Source organism: Moschus berezovskii, chromosome 21, assembly GCF_049115385.1.
Source record: "Moschus berezovskii isolate FMDL1 chromosome 21, NW_MosBer_1.0, whole genome shotgun sequence".
NCBI classification, from domain to species: domain Eukaryota; kingdom Metazoa; phylum Chordata; class Mammalia; order Artiodactyla; family Moschidae; genus Moschus; species Moschus berezovskii.
The window spans coordinates 22104759-22129187 of record NC_142480.1 but is presented as its reverse complement, the minus strand read 5'-3'; the positions used below and the strand labels follow the sequence as shown (position 1 = coordinate 22129187).

General features: G+C 37.8%; 1 protein-coding gene across 1 annotated transcript in view; it reads left to right on the top strand.

Annotated features, from left to right (window-relative positions):
* The window catches only part of TTC6 (tetratricopeptide repeat domain 6), a 221746-nt gene that overhangs the window by 124251 nt on the left and 73066 nt on the right, over positions 1–24429 (top strand). Inside the window, 6 exon segments of the mRNA XM_088829482.1 lie at positions 3543–3647; positions 9658–9750; positions 12306–12380; positions 15632–16005; positions 22989–23439; positions 23732–23861. Coding sequence (XP_088685608.1) covers positions 3543–3647; positions 9658–9750; positions 12306–12380; positions 15632–16005; positions 22989–23439; positions 23732–23861 — 1228 coding nt within the window.

Genomic DNA, 24429 nt, shown 5'->3' with positions numbered 1-24429 from the left:
GTTCTATGTATCTAAATTCAATATGACTGTCCTTATAAGAGGAGAAAACCCTGTGAACACATCGACACACAGGGAAGAACGCCATTAGCTGATAGAAGCAAATTGGAGCAATGCCGCTGCAAGCCAAGAAATGCCAGAGGTGGCTGGCAAACACTAGAAGCTAGGAAGGGGCAAGGCAGAATTCTCCATAGCATTCAGAGGGAGCATGGCCCTCTCAACATTTTGATTTTGGGCTTCTTATTTCCAGAACTCAGAGAATTAATTTCTGTTGTTTTAAGCCATCCAATGGCAATTTGCTACAGTAGCCCTAGAAAACTACCAGTACATCTGACAGCTATATGATACATGTATTAAAACCAGTGAACCAGTATTTATACTTTATGATTAATTAAGATCCATGCTTCATTTGGATTTCCTTAGTTTAAGGTAATGTCCTTTTTCTATTCCAGAATAGAAGTGGATACCACATTACATGTAGTTGCCATGTCCCCAGGCTTCTCTCAGCTGTAATAGTTTCTGGGACTTCCTTGTTTTGATGACCTTGACAGTTTGGGGGAGTACTGTCAGGTATTTTGTAGACTATTGCCCAAATATCTATTATTTTATTTGGCTGCCTCTGGTCTTAGTGATATCGTACGGACTTAGTTGCTCTATGGAATGTGGAATCTTAGTTCGTCAGCCAGCATCCCCTGCATTGCACGGTGATTCTTAACCACTGGACCACCAGCAAAGTCTCACATGATATTCTTTTTGATTTGATTGTGTATTATGTGATTTTGGGAGGAAGACCACTGAGGTAAGGTGCCATTTTCATCGTATCATATCCAGAGTACATATTACCAGTGTGACTTAATTGTTGGTGTTGACCTTAATTGTCCGGCTGAGACAGTGTCTGCCAGATTTCTTCACTGTCAAGTTTTTCTTTTTTGCTCCCTTTCCATACTGTAGTCTGGAAAGAAGTTGCTGTATATAGCCCACACTTAAGAAATGAAGAGCCATGCTCCATCTCCTTAAGGGTAGATTATCTATAAAAACTAATTTGAATTCACCCAGACAGGATGCTTCTTCTTCCGATTTATTTATTCAATCACTTGCTTATATCAGTAAGACTCATAGATGTTTATACTTTGAGTTGTGGTCAGTCGCTTTGGTCGTGCCTGATCCTTTGCGACCCTACGGATCGTAGCCCACCAGGCTCCTCTGTTCATGGAATTCACCAGGCAAGAATGCTGGAGTTGGGTTACCATGCCATTCTTCAGGGGATCTTCACTCAAGGACTGAACCGGTGTCTCCCAAGTCTCCTCCATTGCAGGCAAATTCTTTAACTGCTGAGCCCCCTGGGAAGCCCGAGTTATACTCTAATAATATTTATTATTATTTTGCTAAGACTGTTTGAGCTTTGGTCATTGAGAGCTCTTTCAGTTGTCTCCTCTGTCCCCTTGACAGACCCTATCACTGTAGAATTTTTTTTAACATTTAATTACTGGCAGTACAGATATTCCACACTCATCTTGCATATTTCCTGTGCCAGTCCACAGAATCAGCCATGTCTATAGGAAGTCTCAGTTCCCTTAATTGGAGAATGTAATTAGAAACTAAGATCTGGCCTTTGGATGTGCTTATTGCCACCAGGTCTTTGTTGCTTCTAGGCCTTCTCAGCTCACCCAAATACATGTCTGTATTCTAACTCCTTCCTATAAATACATGTATTTTAATATGCATAATAAATATAATAAATGCACATAATGTGGTATTTCTATACGTATCCATCTTTGTCTAACTTAAGCTATTCATGAGTTCATACTGGTGTCTCCACCTCTAATTCATGACCACATTTATCATTCTAACCTTCTCCCCTGCTAATCTTTAAACTCCCAAAAGTTAGTGACAAACCTGGTTGCCCCCACACTCCATCCATTTACCTAATTATTCAATTCCAGTATAGAAATATCAGAATTGTTTACCCATATTCTTGTGGAAAATAACCAACCAAAAGTGTATCACTGTGTACAGTTTCTTTTGCCTTTGGTGTTATATACTTTACTCATTTCCAAGTTACTAAGGTCAGCAATTTTTTTCTTCCCCCTTTCATTGAGATTGTTTCATATATTTATAATAGAATTAGATTGATTCGTTATATTCCACATTTCATTGTGGGATTCCTCTTGACCTCCCAAGTAGTTTTTAAAAAATTTCAACTTTTATTTGGAAAAAGTTAAAAGAAACAAATACAGAAACCAAACTAACAAACACTTGATTACATATTATCAAGAATTTGTAATTAACATTTTGTCATACTTGTTTCAGTTTTTTTAAAAGACATTTAAAGAACAGATTAAGTCCTCTTGTACTTCTTAATTCCATTTCTCTTCCTTTTTACCCAAGGACAGTTGCTGTTACAACTGTGTTTTTTTCCCCACGCCATGATTTTTTACTTTATTAGGTGTACTTGTGACCCTAAACAATAAATCCTGTAGCTCTGTGTGTTCTAGGAACATTTATATAAATGACATGACTTTGTAGGTATCTTTCTAATTCATGATTATTTTACTGTTAAGTAGTACGCTACTAAGATCCATCTATGGTTGATAATGTTTGTGCTGGAATGTCTTTACAGTGTTTAGTTAAATGAATATGCTACATTTTATTCATCTATTTATTAATTGACATTTAGATTGGGCTATGCTTTTTGCTATTTCCTATGCTGTATCAACATCCGTGTACATATCTCCTTATGCATATGTGAAGGAATTTCCTTAGACTATATACCTTGAAGTGAAATTGTTGGATCGTGTGGCATGTACATTTTCTATTTTACTAGAAAAGACCAGTTTGCCTCTAGTGTGATTTTACTAGTTTCCCACATCCTCGGCATCACTTGAAACTGCTGACTTTTTATTTTTGCTAATCTTATAGGTATGATCAATTGTCTTTCCCAGATTTTCAGAGACTGTGGAACCAATCACCTCATTTTCTCAGGAACTAGAACTAGTTTTGGTAGAAGCTTAAGTGTTTATCCTAGTTCAGTTCAGTTCAGTCGCTCAGTCGTGTCCGACTCTTTGCAACCCCATGAATCACAGCACGCTAGGCCTCCCTGTCCATCACCAACTCCCGGAGTTCACTCAAACTCATGTCCATCGAGTCGGTGATGCCATCCAGCCATCTCATTCTCTGTTGTCCCCTTCTCCTCCTGCCCCCAATCCCTCCCAGCATCAGAGTCTTTTCCAGTGAGTCAACTCTTCGCATGAGGTGGCCAAAGTATTGCAGTTTCAGCTTTAGCATCAGACCTTCCAATGAACACCCAGGATTGATCTCCTTTAGAATGGACTGGTTGGATCTCCTTGCAGTCCAAGGGACTCTCAAGAGTCTTCTCCAGCACCACAGTTCAAAAGCATCAATTCTTCGGCAATCAGCTTTCTTCACAGTCCAACTCTCACATCCATACATGACCACGGGAAAAAAACCATAGCCTTGACTAGATGGACCTTGGTTGGAAAGGGCTATTTATTAGTTTCTAATAGCCTTTTATGTTATTTTCAAAGGTGTCTGCTTATCCAGGAGTTACAAAGTTGTTTTGGAATCTAACTTCACCCAAATTCTCTGTTCCAGTATCTGTCATGAAGGAAACTGTATATCCAAAATATGAGGTAAAATGCAGAATGACTTTTCTCTATTGTTGTGTACTAATTGAACTGTATAATTAATTATATTAAATTTTACTGGAAGTTATTATGTAAATTGTCAGTAAAGACTGTAATAACTGAATGATTGGATGGCACTATAGAAAGTATGCATATATAATAAATAATTGTTATATATATATTACATGTGTGTACATATATGCACATATACTTATAAGCTTATAACTATGCGTACACTTATACATGTACACTTATAGGTATATTTCTAAGAAAATATTTTAAAAGGATCTAAAAATGTATCAAAGTAAGAGCACATTAAATCAAGAAAGAGTAAATGGAATAACAAGTTTTCAAATAATTGCAGTTTTCTGGAAGAGTATAAAGGTATTGACTAATATTAGATATTGATAAGTTAAACATGTATGTTCTAGGGAGACCACCATAGGAATAATATTTTTTTTAGCAAGGTTTTTGATGTATGATTATGGGCTTCTTTGGTGGCTCAGTGGTAAAGAAAGAATCTGCCTGAGAGTGCAGGAGACATGTGTTTGATCCCTGGGTAGGGAAGATTCCCTGGAGAAAGAAATGGCAACCCACTCCAGTTTCCTTGCCTGGAAAGTCCCATGAACTGAGGAGCCTGGTGGGCTACAGTCCATGGGGTCAGACATGACAGCGACTAAGCAACAATATCTGAATCACTCTGCTATACATTTGAAACTAACACAACATGGTAAATCTACACTTCAATTTAAGAATAAAAATCTCTCTTCCCCTTCCACAGTTGTTAGATCATGGTCTGAAGGCAACCCCTGCCTACTGCTCCCTCTCTCTTTATCCTCCGTTGGTAACATCTGCTTCTAACTGAGCTGACACAATAGGGGAATCTGTGATATTAGTATAGCGTTGTCTAAACTGTGTGTTTATAAAGCATGGACACCTATTTTTCTGTCTTTGTGTGTATAAAAGTGTGAATATAGGGAATTGAGAGTAGGTAGAATTGTCTGAACAGAGTAAAAATTGCAGCAATTTTAAGAAGTTTGGTTAAAACTGTTGAAAATGGAGTAACACATTACAAAGCTAGTTCACAAATAAATGGCTCTTGCTAATTGTTCAGATCCAGTGACCAGAAGGACGAAGATCCAACAGGACTTTCTGGTACAGAAAGAGGGCCCAGGACACTTTCTATTCACTTGAACTGGAATCAGACCTTTGTTCAAAGACTGTTGGTTCCTTTGAATGGGAAATTCATTTAGATACAAAGACCTGTGTGCCTCATTTTTTGAAAGCAAATTTTACCTATTTACGTATATTATGATTATTGGTGTTTTTTGTTTTATCCTGCCATTTGATTTTTGTTTTTTATAGATGCTGCCTTTTTTTTTAATTTGGACAAACTAAGCAATTTACGTTGACTCACTGGAAAAGACTCTGATGCTGGGAAAGGTTGGGGGCGGGAGGAGAAGGGGACGACGGAGAATGAGATGGCTGGATGGCATCACCGATTCTGTGGACATGAGTTTGAGTGAACTCCGGAGTTGGTGATGGACAGGGAGGCCTGGCGTGCTGTGATTCATGGGGTCGCGGAGAGTCGGACACGACTGAGCGACTGAACTGAACTGAACTGAACTGAACTGAAGCAATTTACTCAATCGTTCTAAAACACAGATACTTACATTATAAAATGAAGAATTTACAAAGTCTTAACAGTTAGCAGTATCCCAGAGATCAAAATGAAACTTAATTGTACAATGACAGATTTAGTACTAGTTACATAGCAAATTTGCCAAAATGTTGCACTGTCCTTCTTTGCCTGCAAATTCGTAAGCTAGATATTGCCTTTTGTTTGTTTTATATTCTCTTTTTATTTCTTTTCTTAAATTTGTCTTTTTTTGTTATTCCTTTTAAAAAAATTTCAGTGGTCTGAGTATAATATATTCTGATTTTATTTTTATTTTAACTATTTGGATAAATTGTATTTTATCATCCCTGTTCTGGAAGTTATATATATTGTTTCTTATTCCTATGGTGGTCTCCCTAGAACATACATGTTTAACTTATCAATATTTAATATTAGTCAATACCTTTATACTCTTCCAGAAAACTGCAATTATTTGAAAACTTGTTATTCCATTTACTCTTTCTTGATTTAATGTGCTCTTACTTTGATACATTTTTAGATCCTTATCTTTTAAAACCCAGAAGACGTTGTTCTTATCATTTTATGCAATAATCCTTAGATTTTACCCATGAATTTATCTCTCTCTTTTTTCCTTTCTCCTTTTCAAGCATCTCAGACCTTTCTGTCTGGAATCATTTTGCCTTCTGCTAGAATATATCTTTTAGAATTTGCTTTAAGGGAAGTAGGAAGTCTACAGTTGGTAAAAATTTTGTTTTTTCTTTGCTTTAAATGCCTTTATATTACTTCATGCTTGAGGGATATTTTACTTTGTGATAATATTATTGCAGATACTTATTTTTAGCACACTAATGATGTCTCACAGTTTTCTGGCATCCACTATTGCTATTAAGAATTGATTCTTAAATATGAACCCTTTGAAGTTTCTTTGATAATCAATCAAAGAACCCTTTGATAATAAATTCTCTGCCTCCTCCCTTTTACTTTTAAGCTGTTCTTTTTTCTTCCATGCAATTTCAGTATGGTGTGTCTAGTTGCAGATTTCTTCCTATTTATTATATTTTGGAATGATTGGGATCTTTGAATCTGTGGTTTGATATCTTTCATCAGCTATGAAAATTTTTTAGTTACTGTTTCTTCACATTTTGCTTCTGTCTAATCTATTCTTTATTTTCTGGGCCTTTAATAACATGTATTAACTACTTTTTCCCTCCTTGATACTGGATCCTGTACAAGTTCTTCTGATCTCTCTTATAGTTCAGGTTCATAAATTCTTCAGTTGTGTCTAATAATACTGTTTAACTTGTTCTCTGCATGTTTAAATTTGGTTTTATATTCTTTTTAGAATTTATCTGTTTTCTCTATTACATTCTGGTGTTTTGTTTTTGTGTGTATTTGTCTTTAAATATTTATCATTGTATTTAGAACATTATTTTTAGTAAATATTTGAGACCTAGAATGACAGTTCTTCCTCTCGAGAAAATTTTTTGTCAGAACCTGAGATCCGTACCATTCAAGCTACAATTGAGGTTGAGGCTTGAGCTTCTTTGAGCATCTCTGTACAGAGCCTAGGCTGCAAGTCTACACGAATGTTGATTTACATCCATTCATTCCTAATCTTAGGGTATAACCCTGTAATATCCTTATAGCCTTGGATACCTGTATATTATATATATATATAAAATCAGTTTCCATACTTCAGGGAGACTCTGGGCTTGCCTGTCTGTCATCCTTTCCCCTTAAAGTTGCAAATATGCAGCTCAGATTTGCAGCTGTTTTGGCGAACATTTTGTGAACAAAAACGTCTTTGAATACTGGGTTTACCTTTTCAGGTTTTTGGATTTTCCTATATTTTTTGCCCAGTATCTCTTCATCATATTATTAGCTCTGATGCTTTGAAGATTATCTTTGTCATAATACATGCTTTCTAGTTGTTGTCAGAAGAATTGCTTTTTGCTGTTCATTGTTCAGTCACTAAGTTGTGTTCAATTCTTTGCGACTCCTTGGACTGTAGTGTGTCAGGCTTCCCTGTCCTTCACTGTCTCCCGGAGTTTGCTGAAACTCATGTCCGTTGAGTCAGTGAAGCCATCCAGTCATCCTCTGTTGCACCCTTCTCCTCCTGCCCTGTCTTTCCCAGTATCAGGATCTTTTCCAATGAGTTGGCTTTTCACATCAGATAGCCAAAGTATTGGAGCTTCAGCATCAGTCCTTCCAGTGAATATTCAGGGATGATTTCCTATAGAACTGACTGGTTTGATCTAGAATTACCTAGCCTGCCGTAACTATAAGTCATAATTGACTTATAAGGTAGCAAAACTATTTCTTTCCATCTGCATCCCAGCTTTTATTGCACACATACTAATTTTAGCAATATTCCTGTAATAGAGCAGAATTTTTACATCATATATATGTAAGCACTACTGTAATTGTTCTCTCAAGGCATACTAGTATGAGCAATATGCTGATAGGTTCCAACATATGAACCACATTGTCTTTTTACAAAGCAGCCATTGATTGTTAGTTCTGCTGTTTTGATATAAAATACATAACCTCAGATATGCAGATGACACCACCCTTATGGCAGAAAGTGAAGAAGAACTCAAAGGCCTCTTGATGAAAGTGAAAGGGGAGAGTGAAAAGGTTGGCTTGAAGCTCAACATTCAGAAAACAAAGATCATGGCATCTGGTCCCATCACTTCATGGGAAATAGATGGGAAAACATTGGAAACAGTGTCAGACTTTGTTTTTTTGGGCTCCAAAATCACTGCAGATGCTGATTGCAGCCATGAAATTAAAAGACGCTTGCTCCTTGGAAGGAAAGTTATGACCAACCTTGATAGTATATTAAAAAGCAGAGACATTACTTTGCCAACCAAGGTCCGTCTAGTCAAGGCAATGGTTTTTCCCGTGGTCATGTATGGATGTGAGAGTTGGACTGTGAAGAAAGCTGATCGCCGAAGAATCGATGCTTTTGAACTGTGGTGTTGGAGAAGACTCTTGAGAGTCCCTTATACTGCAAGGAGATCCAACCAGTCCATTCTGAAGGAGATCAGTCCTGGGTGTTCATTGGAGGGACTGATGCTAAAGCTGAAACTCCAATACTTTGGCCACCTCATGCGACGAGTTGACTCACTGGAAAAGACTCTGATGCTGGGAAAGGTTGGAGGCGGGAGGAGAAGGGGACGACGGAGAATGAGATGGCTGGATGGCATCACCGACTCTCTGGACATGAGTTTGAGTGTACTCCGGGAGTTGGTGATGGACAGGGAGGCCTGGCATGCTGTGATTCATGGGGTCGCGGAGAGTCGGACACGACTGAGCGACTGAACTGAACTGAACTGAACTGACAGTGTTAAGGTTTTTGTTTTTGTTATTGTTAAAAGCATTCTTTTAAAATGTAATAGCTGCTATTCCTCCATATTTGAATATTTTGTGTAAGCATATGGCAAAATAATTCCAAAATCCTTGTGCGTCACATAATTTATCTTTGAAGAATAATGATGAAAGTGACCAGGTATCTTTCTGCAATGTCCAGTAATTCTCTTACATTGCATTGTGCTATAACTACTTTCCAAAAATACAACAGAGAGGAAAAACAAAAATTAATACTGATTATAACTAAATTAGCCATTGCCTTCTCCGTATCTGTTTCATTCTCAGTAATAATTACATGATACTTTTAAAAGTTCATTTTCTACTGAATAAATATTTAAAATTTTTAAAATGCTAGTTGAGATGTAAAAATTTCATCAAACAAAGCAGCAGCATGATTCACTTTACCATGAATCCTATGGAACTTAGATCTTTGAGTTGTTTCTATATATCCAGATCACTGGTTACAAGATAGAGAAGTAGCACATTTAATAATAACCATAACTAGTGTAGCAGTTTACATGGCAGCAATAAATATGCATATAATCTAACTGACTGATACAATTCAAACTGTAAAGCATTTAAGGAAATTTTCATTCCAGTTAATGTTTAGAATGTTTGCTTGTATTTGTCAGTGAATAGTCACATATTGATAATAACTCACAATGGCATGTTTTGTTCATAATCCTGATGTTAATATGCTGAAGAGATTCAACACCACTCTATGAGGTCACAGGATCATTGATGGTCTTGAGTCCAAGAATGTCAGAAATAATGTAGAAGTATTGGTTTGGCTAAGGTCCAATGCTGAAGCCATATTGTGCATTTTAGCCAAATACTAAGGCTGCAGCTGGACTTTGATCTATGTTTTTTTTTTCTAGAATTATACTTTCCTATGTATTGCTCTTTTGGTAATAACGTTTTAGTATGTAGCAACAGTAATCATAGGCTCTGAATTAAAAGTATTCTACTATATAGTTTAAAACTGTTATCTTTCTTTTATCACAGAGTGCACAAACAAGCAGAATTTTAATTGAGAAATTTACATCTGAAAGCAAGGAAAGTGTCATTACTTTAAATCAGCATAGGAGAAGTTCCAGGGTAAGTATAATTTTTAGCCTAGATTATGGATTGGTGTCTTTGTTTTCCTACAGTTTAGATATTATTTCTAGTGATTTCAGAAGTAATTTCTTGATGCGTCCTCATTCTGGGAAATGCCTCAGTGCATTCACCAGAACATTTGTGGGGGACATATTTCCTCTTTTTCAAATAGGCTGTCTTTATGACACTCAGAATATGTTATTTACTAATCAGTAGTAGGATATCTGCTGTGAGTTTTACTGAAATTCCTAAAATGTCTGTTTTTTCCATCATTCGTCACTGCTTGCCCAGGTCTTAAATGATCAAAGGAACATGTTTATGAATCTTTTTACCAAATGAGGGGAGGGGATCGTTTATGGCTGTGAAACAGAGTAACACTGAATTCTCTCAGTGGTGACCGGATTTGTGCCCATGATTTTCTAGTCACTAAAGTGTATCTAAGTAAAATAATTAAATAATAAACACAGTTGGAGAGAAAAGAGATAGTGATTGAGGGAAGAAGACAGGTATGAAATTTATATCACTGGCTTAATAAATATCATGAACTTTATGAGGGACAAAGAGGAAATGGTTTTATTTTTCTTTCTTTAAGGCCTCCGGCCCTCTACTCCCCTTGATGATATCTTAGGATGCTGAGTGCCACAGAGTAGAGAGTCTTTATTAACCTGGGACAAATCAGATCCCTATTCCAGCCAATTACACTAGTTTTAATATGGTTCTGTGCCTCTTTCTGTATTCTCCATACAGTCAGGTGATATATTTTTTTGAGGTAATGTTTCTATTTAATGTAGATCACCTTTGCTATTTTAATATAGATAACCATTTCCTATTAAATATTTGTCCTTATGTGTGTTTGAGCTTTTTATTTCTCATGAGTCTGAATGATATGGAGGTCATATCTTTCTTGTTTTTTATCGACAGCACCTAGAACAGTGACCATCACATAAAAATTAATTGAACCAACAAATGACACTTTCTAGTTTGGAATGCATGGACTATTGTAGTGGCATTACTTGTACCTAACCTGTCAGGTATTCCTGTTTTTAATAGCTGTTTCTAATCTAACCTCCCTGTTGCCCCTTGCAATATTCTTAAAACACAGGTGTAATTACATCACTAAAGTCTCAACAAACTGAATAACATCACCTATCAAAGTCTAAGCCTCATAACGTGGCCTCGGCTGTGTTTTTCTGTCTTACCTCCCATTGTGCCTCTGCTTTCACGTAACCTCCATGTACCCTGTTCTCTGCTTGCACCAGAGTCCTTGGGGACGAACATCCCAGCACTTTGACACTTCTCTGTGCTTGTTTAGGCCGTTCTGTTGGCCTGGCATGTTCTCAACCCATTATCAGTCACATAGTGAAAACATCACTACCTTTCACAGCCTGGCCCTAATGGTACCTCTTCCAGCTGGTAAAGTCCAGGTTCCTTCTCATTCTGAATTGACCTCCGCCTCTCCTGTGCTCTTTACACCTGATTCATGCCATCCTTACAGTCATTGTTATAGCTGCTGTGAATTACAGTTACCACTTTATGTCTTTTTCCACCATCATACCTGAAACATGTTAGTTTCTTGTACTTTCCACCCTATCTGGTGTGGTAGTACTTCCCAACTCTTTTAGTGTAGTAGTTCTCATGGTAAGTAATATCTGTGTGAATGCAGCCATGAAATTGGAGAAGGAAATGGCAACCCAGTGTTCTTGCCTAGAGAACCCCGGGTGATGGCGGAGCCTGGTGGGCTGCCGTCTATGGGGTTGCACAGAGTCGGACACAACTGAAGCGACTTAGCAGCAGCAGCCATGAAATTAAAAGATGCTTGCTCCTTGGAAGAAAAGTTATGACCAATCTAGACAGCGTATTAAAAACCAGAGAGATTACTTTGCCAACAAAGATCCATCTAATCAGAGCTATGGTTTTTCCAGTAGTCATGTATGGATGTGAGAGTTGGACTGTGAAGAAAGTTGAGTGCTGAAGAATTGATGCTTTTGAACTGTGGTGTTGGGGAAGACTCTTTTGGGAGTCCCTTAGACAGAAAGGAGATCCAACGAGTCCATCTGAAAGGAAATCAGTCCTGAATATTCATTGGAAGGACTGATGTTGAAGCTGAAACTCTAATACTTTGGCCACCTGATGCGAAGAGCTGACTCATTTGAAAAGACCCTGATGCTGGGAAAGATTGAGGGCGTGAGGAGATGGGGACGACAGAGGATGATATGGCAGGATGGCATCACCGACTCTATGGACATGAGTTTGAGTGAGCTCTAGGAGTTGGTGATGGACAGGGAAGCCTGGCTTGCTGCAGTCCGTGGGGTCGCAAAGAGTCAGACAAGACTGAGCAACTAAACTACTGAACTACTACTAAATTGATGGATTTTAAGTTCTGACCCTATGTGTGAACATAGTGATTTCAAAATCAGTAAGAACCTGTATTTTAATTAGTATTTCTGCATTTACTCTAATTTACTCAGTTATCACTAGCCAATTGTCATCTGATATTTTAGTTTACTAAACAGTATGTAGAGTCAATGTTTATTTGTCATTTAACTATTTTACAGCTTTTTTTCCTGAGAAAAGCTGCATCATTTGAAAATATCCAAAAATGTTTTAGCACACAGTCTACTCAATTAAAGGTATGATAATTTTTCAGTTTTTGTTATTGAAAGGAAATGTTCACATTTCTAGTAATAATCACCATCTGTGCTTTTTGTTTGCTTTCCTAAAATAGCATGATCACTTGATTCATACAGAGTTTATTGAAATTTTGGATTTAACAGAATTTGGTAGCCTCTGTAAGATTGTTGTGCATAGTTCCAATTTAAGATTTTCGACATCTCTTTTAAGTGTCTCATAGTCATACTTTGACTTTACTTGAAAGTGAAAGTCGCTCAGTCATGTCCGACTCTTTGCGACCCCATTGGAGTTCTCCAGGCCAGAATACTGGAGTGGGTAGCCTTTCCCTTCTCCAGGGGATCTTCCCAACCCAGGGATTGAACCCAGGTCTCCCGCATTGCAGGTGGGTTCTTTACCAGCTGAGCCACAAGGGAAACCCTGACTTTACTTGGTATATTGTAAGTCAAGTCACTTATATATTGATCTACCATTTGCATTGAGCTCATAGTTTGTTTTATGCTGTAAGTTTATTTACAAACATACCTAGGATGCTGAGTTCGAGAGTTTAATCCTTTTTTCAGAGATTGCACCTCTTAATATGCTCCTCTTCATGTCTGTCTCATGGATTACTTCTTAAGCAGTTGGTGTCTTACTGTAAAGAAAGGTGCAGCAAATCCAGACCCAAAGAGAAAAAGTCATCATAGTTAGTAACCTCCACTGTTTTTCACTGAAAATGGTATATTCTTCTGTGGGCCCTCCTCATAGTGGCTCTGGGTTGTGAACCTCCAGATGCTCTGCCCAATGTGGCACTGTTGGAAGCTCTGCAAAAAGGCATAGAGACTGAAGGCGGAAGAAGTGGTGGGAGTACATGAAGCCCTCCCTTCCTCGTGACCTGGTTCCCTGGTGTGCCAGGACTGCATGGTGGGCTCATCGTTTTAAAGCATAGATCATAAGTGAGGCACACCTACTTACTGATCTTAAAGCAGCTGCTAGAGAGGCAGAAACCTGTTGGGACTTCAGACGTGCTGGTGGGCACCATTTTTAAATCTCATTCTAGTTTACTGATGAGGGAGCTGGTGGGAGCCATTTTTGGTGTTCTCCCTATAACCTGTTAGTGCCAATGGGCATGCTCCCGCACATACCTTGTGCAGCAGCTATATTGGAACTGTGTTGGGTGAGTGTACCAAACTCTGCAAACCCTGTGACATAACTGTGTCATGCAGGGCAAGTGCCCCAAGTCCCACCCACCTGTGTCGCAGCAGCTGTGCCACAACTGGGCTGGATGAGCAAATGCACCGAGGCTTGCTCTCTCTGTGCAGCCGCTGCAGCCTTGCAATAACTGGCAGGTGAACACAACACCCACAGGAGCACCCTTGGAGAATCTGGCTCAGGTGCCAGGGGAGATTGTGCTTCTGGGTCCCATGGATCATTTCCTACTCAAGACTCCTTCAAGTCTGGGAGAGGTGCTGGTTTGCCTAATTTGTTTAGAACACAGAGAATCAGGCCAAGTGCAGAGACAGGAATGTGTTCCTAAAGAGTTCAACGTAATGGTCAAAAGATTGTCACCAAATTTGGGACATGAATGGATGGACACAGTGGGAATAGCAAAGAGACAGAAAATATAAGAAAATACTGAACACAAGTTATAACTGAACTGAAAAATATACTTGAAGAGTTAAAACAGCAAACTGGATGAAGGAGAAGCGTGAATCGACAAGCAAGAAGGAAAAGCAACAGAGATCACTGTTAGGCAGCAAAATGAAAAAAGAATTTTAAAAAGTGAGGATACCATAAACGACCTCTGGTGCAACATCAGGCAGAATAGCATTCACATTATAGAGGTCCCAGAAGGAGAAGAGAGAAGGGACCAGAAAAATTATTTGAAGAATAATTTTATGTTTTACTTTTTTCAGGCATGTTCCACTTTTTCTTAGTACATACATATGTGTTTATTTTTGATATATACATATATATGTATATGTACACATACATATATTCTGTGGTCGGTATTTCTCTGTTCTCTGTTCTAAGTCCATATTGAGTTAAATACAGTTTCTTGACATGGGGTAAGTATATATAGTAAGTCACAGAGAAGGTCAATATCTCTTACATTTTAGTACATCTTAAAATATACAAATAGCTTGTATGGAATTGTTATTTGGGTTTGGAATTTGGGTCTATATTCGGTGTTAAGAAAAATATTTCTGTAATGAATTATTTACTAGCAAAATTAAATGCAATTATTTATTGACAATAGTTCAATAGGTAAGAAATGCTATGTCAAAGGATTGGAGCTAATCTCTCTTTTATTTGTAATGAATGTTGTTAGAGTTCCAAGTACTAATGCATAATTATTATAAATTATTCATTAATGTATTGTAATAGTAATATTATTATTGAAAATTAAGTTGATTCTCTAATGATTAGATAAAATGAATATTAGGTTGAAATTCTGTTATGTAAGCCTATAAATATTGAATTGAAAGTAATTGAATACTAAGTATAGGAATTCAGTGTTATTAAGGTGCTTTTGAAAATAGACTTACAAATTGATTTAATAAGGTGAGGCATTTTAATAATTTTTGCTCTTTCCTGCAATGCAGGAGACCCCGGTTTGATTCCTGGGTCAGGAAGATCTGCTGGAAAAGGGATAGGCTATCTATTTCAGTATTCTTGGGCTTCTCTGGTGGCTCAGCGGGTAAAGAATCCACCTACAATGTGGGAAACCTGGGTTTAATCCCTGGGTTGGAAAGATACCCTGGGGAAGGGAATGGCTACCCACTCCCGGTATTCTGGCCTGAAGAATTCCATGGACTGTATAGTCCATGGGGTAGCAAAGAGTTGGATATGACTTAGCAACTTTTACTTCACTCATTTTTTTGCATTAAACTAAAAGTAGAGCACATACTTTATTTGGATATGTAAAGAGCGTTCTCTTTAAATTAAGAATATATATACTCTGGTTTCTCTTCAGATCGCATAAATCTTTCGCCTTTTAAATTAAGAATGTATAAAATCACAATTCATATCTACTTTATGGTGTTATTTTTATATAGCTAATGAAATGTCATGTGACCAAATTATTGTACTTTGCTTTAACTAACCCACTGTTAACTTATAAGCTCACTTGAAATACATCAAGAATAGATGATTTGAAATTTTTCAATAGTGACCAAATTACATCAACAGTCATTATAACTGAATTAATTTTAAATGTATAGCAACTAAATTGATTTTATATTTTTCGATTTTTTGTTTCCTTATGAATAAGAGAGTAAAATCTGCAGTTGAGTTGAATAAGGAGGAGACCATAGTTCTACCAGAGTTTCAGGATGACATGCAAAGCAATATAAAAGAGGTGATGCTTCAAAAAGCAAAGGAGTTGGAACGTTGGATGACTGAGCAAAACGAAACTAAGGAATCTGTCTCTGAGAAAGAAAATATAGATTCTATCTTAGACTACATGCGTGGCAGATATGGTTCAAGAGACCTGTCTTTCACTCTCATTGAAGCATCTCGACAAGCTGGCATTACTTACATTGTTTATCCCAAGAAAAAGAAGACGAGATGGAGGAAAGGACTGAGACTCAGTAAACTTACACTTGTGTATGATGAGTTATCCAAGCCTCCAAAAACTCTTGAAAGGTCTCGTTTAATCAACATTTGTTATAGTTTAAGAAATATGTTATGGTTTGGGCCTTAGTTTTATAATACACTCACTGAAGGGTCCTTTTGTGTGTATATTTCCTGGGTCTGTCTCTGGTTGTTGTTCAGTTGCTCAGTCATGTCTGACTCTTTTTTTTTTCAATAATTCATTTTTAAAAATTTTAATTGGAGGCTAATTACTTTACAATATTGTATTGGTTTTGCCATACATTGACATGAATCCGCCCCGGGTGTACATGTGTTCCCCATCTTGAACCCCCCTCCTCCCTCCCTCATCCCTTTATCCTCCCTTTGGGTCATCCCCGTGCACCAGCCCCAAGCATCCTGTATCATGCATGGAACCTGGGCTGGCGGTTCGTTTCACATATGATAATATACATGTTTCAATGCCAATCTCCCAAATCATCCCACCCTCGCCCTCTCCCACAGAGTCCCAAAGACTGTTCTATACATCTGTGTCTCTTTTGCTGTCTCGTATACAGGGTTATCGTTACCATCTTTCTAAATTCCGTATATATGCGTTAGTATACTGTATTGGTGTTTTTCTTTCTGGCTTACTTCACTCTGTATAATAGGCTTCAGTTTCATCCACCTCATTAGAACTGATTCAAATGTATTCTTTTTAATGGCTGAGTAATACTCCATTGTATATATGTACCACAGCTTTCTTATCCATTCATCTGCAGATGGACATCTAGGTTGCTTCCATGTCCTGGCTATTATAAACAGTACTGCAATGAACACTGGAGTACATGTGTCTCTTTCAATTCTGGTTTCCTTGGTGTGTATGCCCAGGAGTGCAATTGCTGGATCATATGGCAGTTCTATTTCCAGTTTTTTGAGGAATCTCCACACTGTTCTCCATAGTGGCTGTACTAGTTTGCATTCCCACCAATAGCGTAAGAGGGTTCCCTTTTCTCCACACCCTCTCCAGCATTTATTGCTTGTAGACGTTTGGATAGCAGCCATTCTGACTGGCGTGACATGGTACCTCGTTGTGGTTTTGATTTGCATTTTTCTGATAATGAGTGATGTTGAGCATCTTTTCATGTGTTTGTTAGCCATCTGTATGTCTTCTTTGGAGAAATGTCTGTCTAGTTCTTTGGCCCATTGTTTGATTGGGTCGTTTGTTTTTCTGGAATTGAGCTGCAGGAGTTGCTTGTATATTTTTGAGATTAATTCTTTGTCAGTTGCTTCATTTGCTGTTATTTTCTCCCATTCTGAAGGCTGTCTTTTCACCTTGCTTATAGTTTCCTTTGTTGTGCAGAAGCTTTTCATTTTAATTAGGTACCATTTGTTCATTTTTGCTTTTATTTCCAATATTCTGGGAGGTGGGTCATGGAGGATCCTGCTGTGATTTATGTCAGAGAGTGTTTTGCCTATGTTCTCCTCTATGAGTTTTATAGTTTCTGGTCTTACATTTAGATCTTTAATCCATTTTGAGTTTATTTTTGTGTATGGTATTAGGGAGTGTTCTGGTTTCATTCTTTTACAAGTGGTTGACCAGTTTTCCCAGCACCACTTGTTAAAGAGATTGTCTTTTCTCCATTAAATATTCTTTGCCTCCTTTGTCAAAGATAAGGTGTCCATAGGTGCATGGATTTATCTCTGGGCTCTCTATTTTGTTCCATTGATCTATATTTCTGTCTTTATGCCAGTACCATACTGTCTTGATGACTGTGACTTTGTAGTAGAGCCTGAAGTCTGCAGGTTGATTCCTCCAGTTCCATTCTTCTTTCTCAAGATTGCTTTGGCTATTCGAGGTTTTTTGTATTTCCATACAAATTGTGAAATTATTTGTTCCAGCTCTGTGAAAAATACCATTGGTAGCTTGATAGGGATTGCGTTGAATCTATAGATTACTTTGGGTAGTATACTCATTTTCACCATATTGATTCTTCCAATCCATGAACACGGTATATTCCTCCATCTATTAGTGTCCTCTTTGATTTCTTTCACCAGTGTTTTATAGTTTTCTATATATAGCTCTTTTGTTTCTTTCAGTAGATATATTCCTAAGTATTTTAATCTTTTCGTTGCAATGGTGAATGGAATTGTTTCCTTAATTTCTCTATTTTCTCATTATTAGTGTATAGGAATTGCAAGGGATTTCTGTGTGTTGATTTTAAATCCTGCAACTTTACTATATTCATTGATTAGCTGTAGTAATTTTCTGGTGGAGTCTTTAGGGTTTTCTGTGTAGACTATCACGTCATCTACAAACAGCGAGTGTTTTACTTCTTTTCCAATTTGAATTTCTTTTATGTCTTTTTCTGCTCTGATTGCTGTGGCCAAAACTTCCAGAATTATGTTGAATAGTAGTGGTAAGAGTGGGCACCCTTGTCTTGTTCCTGACTTTAGGGGAAACGCTTTCAGTTTTTCACCATTGAGGATAATGTTTGCTGTGGGTTTGTCATATATAGCTTCTATTATGTTGAGGTATGTTCCTTCTATTCCCGCCTTCTGGAGGGTTTTTATCATAAATGGATGTTGAATTTTGTCAAAGGCTTTCTCTGCATCTATTGAGATAATCATATGGTTTTTATTTTTCAGTTTGTTAATGTGGTGTATTACATTGATTTGCGGATATTGAAGAATCCTTGCATCCCTGGGATAAAGTCCACTTGGTCATGATATATGATATTTTTCATGTGTTGTTGGATTCTGATTGCTAGAATTTTGTTAAGGGTTTTTGCATCTATGTTCATCAGTGATATTGGCTGGTAGTTTTCTTTTTTTGTGGCCTCTTTGTCAGGTTTTGGTATCAGGGTGATTGAGGCCTTATAGAATGAGATTGGAAGTTTACCTTCCTCTGCAATTTTCTGAAAGAGTTTGAGTAGGATAGGTGTTAGTTCTTCTCTAAATTTTTGGTAGAATTCAGCTGTGAAGCCGTCTGGACCTGGGCTTTTGTTTGCTGGAAGATTTCTGATTACAGTTTCAATTTCCGTGCTTGTGATGGATCTGTTAAGATTTTCTATTTCTTCCTGGTTCAGTTTTGGAAAGTTGTACTTTTCTAAGAATTTGTCCATTTCTTCCAAGTTGTCCATTTTATTGGCATATAATTGCTGATAGTAGTCTCTTATGATCCTTTTTATTTCTGTGTTGTCTGTTGTGATCTCTCCATTTTCATTTCTAATTTTATTGATTTGGTTTTTCTCCCTTTGTTTCTTGATGAGTCTGGCTAGTGGTTTGTCCATTTTATTTACCCTCTCAAAGAACTGGCTTTTGGCTTTGTTGATTTTTGCTATGGTCTCTTTTGTTTCTTTTGCATTTATTTCTGCCCTAATTTTTAAGATTTTTTCCTTCTACTAACCCTGCAGTTCTTCATTTCTTCCTTTTCTAGTTGCTTTAGGTGTAGAGTTAGGTTATTTAGTTGGCTTTTTTCTTGTTTCTTGAGGTATGCCTGTATTGCTATGAACCTTCCCCTTAGCACTGCTTTTACAGTGTTCCACAGGTTTTGGCAACAAAGGTCCATCTAGTCAAGGCTATGGTTTTTCCCGTGGTCATGTATGGATGTGAGAGTTGGACTGTGAAGAAAGCTGATCGCCGAAGAATTGATGCTTTTGAACTGTGGTGCTGGAGAAGACTCTTGAGAGTCCCTTGTACCGCAAGGAGATCCAACCAGTCCATTCTAAAGGAGATCAACCCTGGGTGTTCATTGGAAGGACTGATGCTAAAGCTGAAACTCCAATACTTTGACCACCTCATGCGACGAGTTGACTCACTGGAAAAGACTCTGATGCTAGGAAAGGTTGGGGGCGGGAAGAGAAGGGGAGGACAGAGAATGAGATGGCTGGATGGCATCACCGACTCGATGGACATGAGTTTGAGTGAACTCCGGGAGTTGGTGATGGCAGGGAGGCCTGGTGTGCTGTGATTCATGGGGTTGCGGAGAGTCTAACACGACTGAGTGACTGAACTGAACTGAACTGAACAGGTTTTGGGTTGTTGTGTTTTCATTTTCATTTGTTTCTATGCATATTTTGATTTCTTGTTTGATTTCTTCTATGATTTGTTCATTATTCAGCAGCATGTTGTTCAACCTCCATATTTGGAATTTTTAATAGTTTTTCTCCTGTAATTGAGATCTAATCTTACTACATTGTGGTCAGAAGAGATGCTTGGAATGATTTCAATTTTTAAAAAAATTTACCAAGGCTAGATTTATGGCCCAGGATGTGATCTATCCTGGAGAAGGTTCTCTGTGCTCTTGAGAAAAAGGTGAAATTCGTTGTTTTGGGGTGAAATGTCCTATAGATATCTATTAGGTCTAACTGGTCTATTGTATCATTTAACGTTTGTGTTTCCTTGTTAATTTTCTGTTTAGTTGATGTATCCATAGGTGTGAGTGGGGTATTAAAGTCTCCCACTATTATTGTGTTATTGCTAATTTCCCCTCATACTTGTTAGCACTTGTCTTATATATCGCGGTGCTCCTATGTTGGGTACATATATATTTATAATTGTTATATCTTCTTCTTGGATTGATCCTTTGATCATTATGTAGTTTCCTTCTTTGTCTCTTTTCACAGCCTTTGTTTTAAAGTCTATTTTATCTGATATGAGTATTGCTACTCCTGCTTTCTTTTGGTCTCTATTTGCGTGGAATATGTCTGACTCTTTGTGATCCCATGGACTGTAGCATGCCAGGCCTCCCTGTCCATCACCAACTGCCAGAGTCCACCCAAACTCATATCCATTGAGTCGGTGATGCCATCCAACCAGCTTGTCCTCTGTTGTCCCCTTCTCCTCCTGCCTTCAATCTTTCCCAGCCTCAGGGTCTTTTCTAATGAGTCAACACTTCACATCAGGTGGCCAAACTACTGGAGCTTCAGCTTTAGCATCTGTCCTTCTAATGAATATTCAGGACTGATTTCCTTTCAAATGGACTGGTTAAATCTCCTTTCAGTCCAAGGGACTCTTAAGAGTCTTCTCCAATGCCACAGTTCAAAAACATCAATTCTTCAGTGCTCAGCCTTCTTTATGGTCCAAGTCTCACATCCATACATGACTACTGGAAAAACCATAGCTTTGACTATAAACCATAGCTTTTCCTGGGCCCATCTCTAGTGCTAATTAATTAATCAGTCAGGGTCCCAGTAGTAAACAGATAGCACTCTCAATTTATAATAATTCTAGAGAGGTATAACAAAGGGCAGTTTACAAAGATGTAGGCATAGGGAAACCACAAATGATAAAGTGCTCTCCTGGGGCTAGAAATAATAGAGCCAGTCTCTACCCCTCAGTTGGAGAAGGAAGTGGCAACCCACTCCAGTACTCTTGCCTGGAAAATCCTATAGATGGAGGAGCCTGGTAGGCTGCAGTCCATGGGATACGCTAAGAGTCGGACACGACTGAATGACTGCACTTTCACTTTTTACTTTCATACATTGGAGAAAGAAATGGCAACCCACTCCAGTGTTCTTGCCTGGAGAATCCCAGGGATGGGGGAACCTTTTGGGCTGCTGTCTATGGGGTCGCACAGAATTAGACACGACTGAAGTGACTTAGCAGCAGCAGCAGCAGCCACCCCTCAGTATGAGAGGAGAAAAAGAGAGAATGATTAAGGAATTTTATGGAAAGGATTTCCTGGAAAGAAGTAATGAGCTTTGATCAAAGATCATGGCCAGTTTGAGGCAATCTTTCAGGAGGGGCCCGGAGGAATAAATACTATGACTTCGCTTGAACTCTCTTTTCAGGGCTCCTAATTGAACATACTTGATTAGAAGAAAGAAAGTATTCCTATGTATATAGTCTGTACAGACTAGTACTCCAGGGCAAAGGGCAAGGTAGAGAATAGAGATAAATGTGGAGGTGGAAACGAGATCTGTTTGGCACAGATGGTCTTTCCAGGGTGACCTTTGACCAGAAATAGGAATTGAGAAGGAGTCAGCCACTCAGAAGGACTGGAAAATGCAATGGCTTTGAGGCTTGCCCTAAGCCTGGAACAGTGGGAGGCGAGAGAGTAGTGTTATTAGAGATATTTATTGAGGTCTCATCATGTTGTCTTGTAGGCTATGATGAAAAGCTTGATTTGTATTCTAGGTACTAGGGAAAGCTCTTGCAGGGAGTGACATGATCTGATTTACATTTGTTTAAAAAAAAAACAAAACATGCTGGCTGCCGTGTGGAGAACGGATGAGACTAAGAGTCCAAGCAGGGATTTAAGGTGTTATTGTACTCTAGACAGAAGAGATGATGGAGGCTTGCACTGGAGTGTGGAGAGGAGTGAGGAGTGTCACCGAGTAAGGGAGCAGAAGGATACTGACTTTTCTCACTTTCATTCTCCTTCTTGTAGCACAGGCCTTTCTCATAGTACACGCTCGGTAAATATTTATGAAATGATGGGGTTTAGTTTTTTTCCTTCCAACAGAGCATGTTTGTTCTCTCACGTGGCTATAACAGCACCAGCATATAATGAATGCTACTGAATGAAAACTGTGTGGGAGACGAAGAGTTTGCGGAGATGATCCTAGAAACATAGCATTTGAAAGCGTATTAGAGGTCATGTAATTTGATAGCCTAAGAACTTTGGGATGAAGTCTGGGATGTCTTTTTGTTGGTCTGCTGTGGAGTAAAATCTTTGCTTCTTCCTGCTTCCCCAAGTTCATGTCTTTGCCAACCATTTGGATACATTTCCTTTTGCACATCGTTTTAACTCCTCAATTCTCTGGAGATTATATTTCCTCTGGTTGGGGGTGGGGATATAAATTAAGCCTGAAAGCACTGACCCCTTATTCAGTTCTTTACAGAGGCTGTATCTTTAATAACAGTCTTCTGCTTTCATAACCTTAACATAGATTCTTCACATGGTCTAAATGAATGAATAGAAGGACTTGGTTTGCATAAAAGTACCATGTGATTTTATTTTGATAACAGAGAAATAGTAATTGTCACTGAGTTGATTTATTGGTTATAAAATTACATTTCTGTAATTTAAGAATCACCCTTTTGCATACTAGATCAATGTCCCATGGAATCCTTCCTGGACAGAAGAAATATTTGCTCAGAGTTCCACTATATGAACGTGTACTTCGGTGTCCCAGTGTACCTTTGGGTTTAAATTCTGACAAATGTGCCAAAATTAAGAGAATTCCAGAACATAGTGATCCTCAAACATGGGCTCCTGAGATGGTCTCTCAGCCTAAGCAAAAGAAGACAACCCCAAGAGTTAAAATATCTGTTGACGAAGACTCATCTGAAAGAATGAAACAACCAACAAAGCTAGAATTGAGTGATTCTTTGACCTGTGGCCTTCCTCCAGCAGTCATTAAACATTATGAGTCCGAAGTGGAGATCTTGACTGAAGAAATAAATAGTAAGAAGAAATATCCTGCATTTTTATATTGTAGGCGTGGAGCTCTTTATAGGAAACTGGGAAAGTTACAGAGTGCCATGAATGATCTACAGGAAGTAAGTTTTATGTAATCAAAATAATAATACTAATAATTTATCCTTACTTATAATTATATACTAACTTTTACTAGAATTTTGAATAATGAATATTTGTATTATATATATAGGATTAGAAAATTCTGGCATTTTCAAATAGTTAGCCTTAAAAACTAGATTTTGTCAGATTCGGAGGCATCATATTATACTATACACATATAAAGCTGTTGAAATCAGCAGTATTTGAAAGTTTATTTGATAGGCTTTCTTCCCTTAAATCAATTTAAATTAAATTTATACATCTGTTTTCTAGGCTATATTCTTGGAGCCTTTGTTCCTCAATGCCTATTGGCACCGGCATTTCATTTATCTTTTCCAAGACAAAATTAATGAAGCTTTGGATGACTTGAATTTTATAAATAAATACAATAAAAATAATGCAGGTGGGTTGTCTGTGCAGTTATATCTTAACCTAAGCTTTGGTCATTTAGTGATATAAAGATACATAATTCAAGACATATAAGTCTCCACAAATGGTTGTAACTTTCCTAAGTTAAAATTTACTCTTGATATTGTAAATATAGGACTGTTTTGTGATCCTGTTGTTTTAAAAAATATTTATCATAGTTTGAAATGTTAATGTCCTTGATATACATTACAATAAATTGGTTTCTTACTGCTTATTTTGTAAGATAAGCTTACAGTTTTTACAGAAGTAATTCACAAATTTAGTCTTAATTAGAGTTGTAGTAATTTTGCATGTGTGAGTGCTCAATTGCTCAGTCATGTCCAATTCTTTGTGACCCCATAGACTACAGCCCACCAAGCTCCTCTGTCCATAGGGTTCTCTAGGCAAGAATACTGGAGTGGGTTGCCATTTCTTCCTCTAGGGGATCTTCCTGAACCAGGAATCGAACTGGTGTCTCCTGAATCTCCTGCATTGGCAGGCAGATTCTTTACCATTCTTAAGACTTCTCAGTTGGATGAAATATATAGCTTTGTGTTTATGTA